Below are 9,120 nucleotides of genomic sequence, written 5' to 3' on the forward strand. Positions count from 1 at the left end.
TTTTTTTTTTTTTCTTTGGCAGGACCGGGGATTGAACTCAGGCCCTTGTGCTTGCCAGGGAAGCGCTTATTCCACTGAGCCATGTCCCTGGCCCTCTCCATGGTCTTCTTGACTTGATGTTAGTGAAGAGAAATCTGCCATTATTCTGATGGGTTTTCCTTTAAATGTGATTTGTTTCTTTTCTCTAGCAGCTTTTAGAATGCTATTCCTGTGCTGAATTTCTGGGATCTTGATTATTATATGTCTGGGTGTGGTTTAAATTGGGTTGATGTTATTTGGAGCTCTACATGCTTCAGTTACTGAATGTCAGATTGTTTCCCCATATTTGGGAAGTTTTCTGCTATTACTTCTGCCCATATTTTTTATGTCATTTGTATTGACTCCTTCTTTCTCATTGGTGCCTATTAGTCTTACATTATTCATCTTTGCATTGTCTTGCAGATGTGGAATTATTTTTTCTTTCATCCTAGTTGTTTTTAAGAGATCTTATCTTTTCACTAGCTGCGATGGTGTCCTCCAGGTCTGATAGTCTATCTTCACTTTCATTCAAACGGTCTTGCCTGCTTGTGATTGAGATTTTAATTTCCTGTATAGCACTTTGAATCTGCTTCCCACATTCTATTTCTTTCCTATATTGCTCATTCAAGGATGCCATCATTTTTCTATTCTCTATTTTTTTTAATCAGTGTCTTCTTTAGAAGCATTTAGTACTTCTTTCATTATAGTTATCATTTATTTTTTTAATTTCAGAAATTATTTCTGATTTGATTTCCTTTATACCTTTCTGCAATTTTTTTTACTTCAGAAACTATTATTACAGAAATTTCAGGTAAGTGATTTCCAGTTTCTTCTATGCTATTGTCTCCTGCATTTGTTCTGGGTGGGCTCGGGGCCTGAGAATGCATTTTTCTCCTTCTCTTTGTCATTTTATATAGCACTGTCTTCTGACCTTTGGTGTAGAGCTTTGGTGCAGTTATTACCTTAGCACCAGGTCCAGATCTACCAAGTTCAACCTCATCCAGGTGGGTGTGGCTTGGGTCTGGCTGCTGTGCTCCACTTCTTCCTGCTACAGCCCTTGGAAGTGAACATGTTGTGCCACTTTGGCAAGATGTTTTCTCTTGGATCAGCTGGGTGTGTCTTGCCTCTAGCCTCTCTGCAGGGAGCTCTGCTGCAGGGTTCCACACCAGGCCTGACTGATGGAGGAAGTTCCACACACACACCTGTCCTGGGTGCTGGCTAGAAGGAGGATCTGGCAGGCCCCGGGCGGTCCCACTTACACACCTGTCCTGGGTGCTGGCTAGAAGGAGGATCCGGCAAGCCCCGGGTGGTCCCACTTACACACCGGTCCTGGGTGCTGGCTCGAACCTTATTTCAATGTTACATAACATGCTGTTGTATCTTTCCATCAAATGACATTTGGCCTTACAGAGATATTAAATAAGCTCATTTTCAATTTGTGTATGACAAAAATATGATCAGTGCTTCAAAAGCAACTGAAGGCATCTTGTAGGGAATAATGTCCAAAATATTAATAAAAATACCTGTCCTATACCTTGCATGGCTTCTCTAAGCTGCAGATATGTATCCTGTTACTTACTGTATTCTTCACATCTTCTCAGCATATTCAAGATTTGATTTTTATTATATTCTATAAATAGGGTACTTACTATAGTATTTATTGTATAATGCTTTATCGCCTTTCTGCCAACTATAGTCTCTCAGGGGATGTTATTTAAGAACTTTGACTTTAGAACTTTTGACATTCTGGATTCAATTTCTCCTATTCTTTAGCGTCTCATCCCCCCTTTTAATGATTTTCTGTTTGGAGTTATTGAGTCCTAGTACTTTCCAGAACTTATTTGTCTTTCATAGGACTGACACAGTGTGTTACTTGTGTCCTGAGGGTCTCTTGTCTCTGTCTGTAATCACAAGTTTACTTTGACTTATTTTCAGTATCTATAAGTTTTTTAAAATTGTCTTAGAACTCAGAGGTCAAACTGTATATGCTTTCCCCAGGTTTAAGACTTGAGAATAAGCTTTAAACTAATTCCTCTTATCCAGGCTAGTCCTGAGGGTTACATTAGTAATGGCAGTGCATCATGGTTATATAGAGCAAGCGGAATGTATGGTTTAAAAACTCAGATATTAGGACCAGACCTCTTGGATTCAAATTCTTACTTCATAGTATTTTAGCTGTGTGATCGTGGGTAAGTCACTGAGCACTGATGCACCTTATAGTCCTCATCTATAAACAGGATAGTATTTTCATGGGTTGAATTGCACCCCTGCCCATTTGTATATTAATATACAAATCCCTAATTCCTTAGACCGTGACCTTGCTTGGAAATATGATAGTTGCAGATATAATTCCTTATGATGAGCTAGTACTGGGCCAGGGAGATGGCTCAGTAGAATAAGTGCTTCCCTGGCAAGCACAAGGGCCTGAGTTCAATCCCCGGTTCTAGAAAAAAAAAAAAAAAAAAAAAAAAGATAGTACTGAAGTATATTAGGTCTGTCATGCAACGAGTGGATTCTTTTTCTGTTTTATGCTGCTGTAACAGAAATCCATAGCCTGGGTAAATTATCAATAATATTTTCTTTTAGCTTGTAGTTCTGAAGGCTAGGAATAATGTGGCTCCAGCATCTGCAAGAGTCTTCATATTTTATCATAATTTGGTAACAGGTGAGGGACTGGGGGATGGAAAATGAATGGGCCCAAGACAGAGAAAGGGAAATGTCATGACAATCGTCTATTCTATCAAGAAACTGCTTCAGAAAGACTGACCCCTCCCACAGTCATGGCACTAGTTCATTCATGAGGTTAGATCGGATCCAATAACCTGCGAAACGTCTTACTTCTTGATACTGCTACAAGGGCAGTTACATTGCAATGTGAGTTTTGGAGAGGACGTTTGAACCATAGCAAGTGGTGTCCTTCTAAGAAGGAGAAATTTCACTACAGATCATTAAGGGGAGAAGCTGGCGATTTCCAAGCCAAAGAATATCACAGGTTTCCAGCAAAGCATAAGAAGGGAGGACAGGAGCAGGGAACGGATTCTCCCTCACAGTGCTTGAAGGAACCACTCCACCGACCTCTTGGCCTTGGCCTTCAAATCTTCACAACTGTGAGACAGCAAGTGTCTAGTGGATAAGCCACCCAGCCTCAGGTGCTCTGTTACAGCAGCCTGAGTGTCTAATGCAAATAGTAGCTACCGAATCTGAGGACTGAACATATCAGTGCTTCCAATAATGTCTGACACAGAGCAAGCATTAATAATTCTGTGTTCAGTGCTAGCTACATGCTTTGCTGTGTATCCAGCTTAATGTCAGCCATGTGTATAAAGTACACGAGCTCAGAGCACAGCGGTTCCTTTCTACAGTGGTTGTACAATATAAATTCCTTCATTTCCCCTTAAGTCCTTGCTCCAAGTTAAAACAATAACAGTACTGATAATACAGTTACAGTGATAATAGCTATCCACTACACACAGCCCTCATGAGAGGCTTTGAGGTGTTTTATGTATATTTTCATCTCTTCTGCCCCACCGCCATGCACACTGCTAACATTTTTCAGTCCTCTCTTCTGCCAGTATGCCATGGGCTGTGTCTTCACCTCAAGCCTCACCACTGCCTTCCCCATGCCCAGGACCTCTTTTGTCACCTCTGGGGTCAGAACCTGCTTTCTTCACATGTGCTTCAGTGAGCATGGTCCCATGAGGCTATATCTAGGCCTTTTCCTGTTGTATTGAACACATTTCTGCCTTAAAAGATATCTCAACATGTAGTGGCTCAAAACGCCAATGATTATTGTAATTTATTGATTTCTGTGAGTCAGAAATTTAGAAGGCTTTGACTATAGTTTGGGCTTGGGGTGTGTCAATACATTTGATATCAGAGGGTGACAGGCATTGGGGCACTGCTGGGCTCGCCAGCCATTGTTGTCTTTTCTTGGCATCTCAGGCTTTGCCATGCAGTCCTCTGTGGGTTGGCCTGTGCTTCTTCCCACCATAACTACCTCGGGACAGTTGGGATTCTCTCATGGTGTCCCTCGGCTGAGAATCCCTGAGATATAGGAAGAAAGAGAAAAAGGCACTGTCCCTGAGCTCCTTGACTTGTAGTCTACTACTGAAAGAAGAGCTAAACTGCCAGATATGAGTTCGGCTGAACTCTCTCACTTGCATCCCCTTTATTTCTTTTTTTCTTTTTGTATTTTTAGTACAGGGTCTACAGGGTCTCACTACACAGATCGGACTTGTAGTGATCCTCCTGTTTTCAGTCTCCCAAGCACTGGGATTACAGGCGTGTACTACCACGCCCAGTCTCAGCATGCCCAAGAAGGAGAGCTGGCACAGCATGCTGGGGATTGAACTCTGGTCCCTGAGCTTGCCTAAGCAGGTGGTTTAGTACACTGAGATACCTGGCCAGCCCCCTACTTATATCCCATTGCAAAGTCAAGGCTATACCTGTGGAAATTTTGCTGTTGAAATTTTAGAGCACATAATGCTTGCTATATTTGTAAAGGACTTAGATCTCCTTTGAGAAAATGAAAAACAAACACTATAGGGCTATTCTCTGATGCTGGAATAGCTCAAACAATTGAACAGAAGGATTATAATGATTAGCTAGAAAGATGTTGCTAATGAGAAATATCTGAAAATCAGTTGTGGAGATTTTTTTCTTACTTTTTACCGTATATTGATATGACACTAACATAAGTGTCCCAACTTGCTCTTTCTCCCAGTGCAAAGCATCTGAATGTGTATCTTACCATATTTGCCTTTTTTTCTGGTATTAATGATTAGCATCCACATACTGAAGGTCTTAAATGTTCCAAATCAATCTTAACACTGCACCATGAACTTTCAGGTATCCAACTGATGAAAGAATTTACAGTCCTCTTTGGAGAGACCTGTGCACATGTCCTCGAAACTTGGCCAAAAGTGTCAAAGTGTGCATCATCAAGGTACGAGGACGTGCACAGGGGCTTCTCGCATCAAGAAACTCCATCTTGTTGCAGACAAGGCTCCATTCGGACGGTAGACTGGAAGGCAATGACCAACCTAAGCAGCATGTCCAACTGTCTTGCAGGTCCTTCACTCCTTCACTGATGGCATTTTTGATGAGTGGATGAAAAGACACAAGCCCGCAGCAGATGCCTGGCCCGAGGAGCTGGCCCCCATTGGCCACAACCGCATGTACAACATGGTCCCTTTCTTCCCTCCTGTGACTAATGAGGAGCTCTTTCTAACCACAGACCATCTTGGCTACAGTTACGCTATTGATTGGCCAGGTAACTAACACAGCTTCTTAAGTGGGTGATTCCCTTAACTGTTAAAAAAGTGTACTTGCTTTTAAATCTAAACCAAGGCCTTTAATTGAAGTGCTCAGATCTAGTTAAGTTCATTGACTATTTTCTGGCATGTAAGTATTTAACAAGATGAGCCATTAAGCTGCCAATTAAACCCCAGAAAGGGACTAGTTTGCAGACTGTCTCTTTAACTAACTGAAAGTTATTAAGAGAACTTATTCCATAGAAAAGCTGTCAACTCCTACACCTTATTTGACAAGTATCTGAATTTACCAGATTAATCAAAAACTGACTAATGGTGTTTTGAAATATCTAACCAATAAAGTCGAAAGAGTCACATGTGGACAGAGACTGACAGGACTTAGAGATTATTACCTGGAGGCTGGGATTATGGTGAGACAAGTATGGAATTTGCGTAGAGCACAAAATTCAGTGGGAGGCCAAAAAAAAAAAATTATCAGTAATTATACTAGATAGTAATGTGATGACATATTTTAAAAGTAAAAATTAATGCAAAAAATTGTGATGAACAATACATCATCATAATTCTGAGTATAGACTGACTAGTTTGTTTGACTTGCATATTTACATTGCTTTGTAACAGTGTCTGTGGTTTTCAGGGAGCCAGTATCATGTTGCTTTTAGAGATGGGCTTGCGTAGGTCATGGATTTTACATTACATTTTTAAATTAAGCTTTCTAAGGGCCAGCCTGATAGATCAGCGGACTAAAGCACCTGCTTAGGCAGAGCACAGTGGCTGGGGTTTGATCCCCTGCCTGACATGCTGGCCCTGCCTGCAGGGCATGCTGAGCCAGCAGCTGAGACTGGGTGTGGTGGTGTGCAGCTGTAATCCTAGCACTTGGGAGGCTGAAAACAGGAGAATCACTATGAGTCCAATCTATGTAGTGATTCAAAACAATTGAACTAAGAAAAAGTTTTCATGATAGCAAAGAAGTACTAAGAGTAAAACATAAGATAAATACTGGAATGGCAAATAAATGACCAGCACTTCTAACAGTTTGAGGATAGGATATCGCACAAAGTTCTAATGTGTTGTGGACATGCATAATGACCGTGACAGTTACTGGTGGCTAGGCGTCACTTGTGGAACTGACCTACAGCTATTTCTTTGAAATCCACCCTGTAGACTCAAGTGGAATCATGACCCATTGCGTGGAAGAGAAGTCCATTTGTACAGTGTGCTAATGGAAATATTCTGCTGCTGAATACAAAAGAATAACTGAAAGACTACTACTGTATACTTCTTATTCTCCTCTGTTTGTTTGCCCTATTTGGCGGGTTCGTTCCATTCTCATTCATGGGGCTGTGATCAATTTGCCCCCTCTCTAGAACATCATTTAGTAGTCTGTGTAGGCTTGGCTTTGTCATCATGAAATTCTTTAGTTGTTCTTTGTCATGGAAATATTTCACTTCTCCATTATATTTGAAAGATAGTTTTGCAGGATATATCAGTCTGGGTTGGAATTTGTTTTCTTGCAAGACTTGAAGTACTTTGCTCCATGCTCTTCTTGACTTGATGGTTTGTGAAGAAAAATCTGCCGTTATTCTGACAGGTTTTCCTTTAAATGTGATCTGTTTCTTTTCTTTAGCGGCTTTTAGTATACTATTCCTATGCTGAAGTTCTGGAATCTTGATTATCATATGTCTGGGTGTGGTTTTCATTGGATTGATATTATTTGGAGTTCTATATGCTTCGGTTACAGGAATGTCAGATTGTTGTCCCATATTTGGGAAGTTTTCTGCTATTAGTTCTGCCCATATTCTTTTTATATCATTTGTATTGACTCCTTCCTTCTCATTGATGCCTATTAGTCTCACATTGTTCATCTTTGCATCGTCTTGCAGGTATTGAATTATTTTTTCCTGCATCCTAGTTGTTTTTAAGAGATCTTTTCTTACTTTTTTACTAGCTGCAATGGTGTCTTTCAGATCAGAAAGTCTATTTTCACTTTCACTCAAACGGTTTTGCCAGCTTGTGATTGAGGTTTTAATTTCCTGTATATCACTTTGAACCTGTTTCATAGATTCTATTTCTTTCCTAAATTGTTTATTCAGGGGTTCCATCATTTTTATATTCTCCTCTATTTTTTTTATCAGTGTATTCTTTAGAAGCACTTAGTACTTCTTTGATTATAGTTACCACTACATTTTTTAGTTCCGAAATTATTTCCTGTATACCTTTCTGCAGTTGATTCTTTACTGTCAACCCTATTATTTCACAGATATCTGGTGTATGATTTCCAGTTTCCTCAGTGCTAGTGTCTTCTGCATTTGTACTGGGTGGACTCGGGGCCTGAGACTGCATTTTGTTGACTTAAAAAAAAAAGAGGTTTGCACCTATGTTATTTGCTTATTATTTCTTGCCTATGTCTTATAATATGAGAAACTACTTTGGCAATAACAACACACAATGTAGTAACCATTGTTACTCTCCTAAAATCTTGTTTTGAGATTTTGTACCACTGTTTTTATTTTTTTTCTTTCTTTAAAATAAAAATAACTGATGTCAATCTATGTAGTGAGACCCTGTAGACCCTGTTTTAAATACAGAAAAAAAGAAAAAGAAAAAGAAAATAAAAGTTAGCCAAATCACTTAGCAGATTAAAGCGCCTCCAAGCAGGTGCAGGGGCTGGGAGTTCAATGCCTGGCCTGCTGTGCTGGCCCTGCCCGCAAGGCGCGCTGAGGCAGCTATTCAGACTGGGCATGGTGGTGTGCAGCTGTAATCCCAGCACTTGGGAGGCTGAAAGCAGGAGAATCACTATGAGTCCCATCTACACAGTAAGACCCTGTAGACCCTGTCCTAAAATATAGAAAATTATAAAAAGAGAAAGAAAATAAACTAAGCTTTTTAAGTTGTGTCTTCAAATTGTAGCTCTTTTGTTAAGTCATTTGGTTCCAAATAAAGGGAAGATACTTTGATTAATGTATATAAGGGTACATGCTTTTGGGTTTAGCCCTGAACCTAATACAGCTTTGTATGCTATTAATAGGATCTTAGTAAATCCTGAAAAAGGAAAGATAAAACAATAAAAAGCATCTTAATTTGTCAAAAAGTGGAAAAATGCATAGGAGATAGCTGGTAGCTTTTCTTTCCCTTCTGTGTCTATTTAATCTTTCCTAAATCTTCGGCTACAAAATGATGAAGATGATTTGAACTTCTTTCTCTGTGTCTCTGTGTCTGTCTGTCTGTCTTTCTGTCTTTCTCTCTAACCTCAGAATCTTTCAGGCATTCTTTTTTCCTTCTAACAGCATCTGTTATTTCCCATTCTTTTTACTGATTTGAAGTTTCCATCTGTTAGAGATCATTGAGGATATTTGTTTTGGGATTAGGTATAATCATCACCACCCCCACCCCTACCCCCCCCCCAGCATCATCAAAAAATAATTGGACTATACATCCCGACCTGTTTCTCTGTGCTCTGGTAACAATCGACACTGTAATCAGAGTCCTACATACACATACAATGCATTAACTCATCAGAAGATACTAATTCATGTTTACTTATTAATCTGACAATGACATTTTCAATCTTGCCTGGAGAGGTATAACCATGAACAGTAGGGGAGGAAAAAAATTTCCCTCTACCTTTTAAGTGCTCAGAAAATTAGATTAATAACAGAATGACAGGTAGAAGTGTGACACATTTAATTTGATGCTTTTTTTGTTATGTGACATGGGAACCTTTCTAGAAAAGAGGACTTGAAGAAGCTGATAGGCCTGAGAACTTCTATACCATTTGAAACGAAGAATAGGAAATTGTAGAAAGGTGACAAGACAAAGAAGCCAGAGT

At 39.8% G+C, this 9,120-nt stretch overlaps 1 protein-coding gene across 1 annotated transcript in view; it reads left to right on the top strand.

Moving 5' to 3' along the window:
- Positions 1–9,120, top strand: part of Dct (dopachrome tautomerase) — a 46,129-nt gene that overhangs the window by 35,185 nt on the left and 1,824 nt on the right. The window contains exons 7-8 of the mRNA XM_004626297.1: positions 5,089–5,290; positions 6,390–6,395. Coding sequence (XP_004626354.1) covers positions 5,089–5,290; positions 6,390–6,395 — 208 coding nt within the window. The remainder of the gene's footprint in view (positions 1–5,088; positions 5,291–6,389; positions 6,396–9,120) is intronic.

This window comes from Octodon degus, unplaced genomic scaffold, assembly GCF_000260255.1.
Source record: "Octodon degus isolate 3935 unplaced genomic scaffold, OctDeg1.0 scaffold00013, whole genome shotgun sequence".
NCBI lineage: Eukaryota > Metazoa > Chordata > Mammalia > Rodentia > Octodontidae > Octodon > Octodon degus.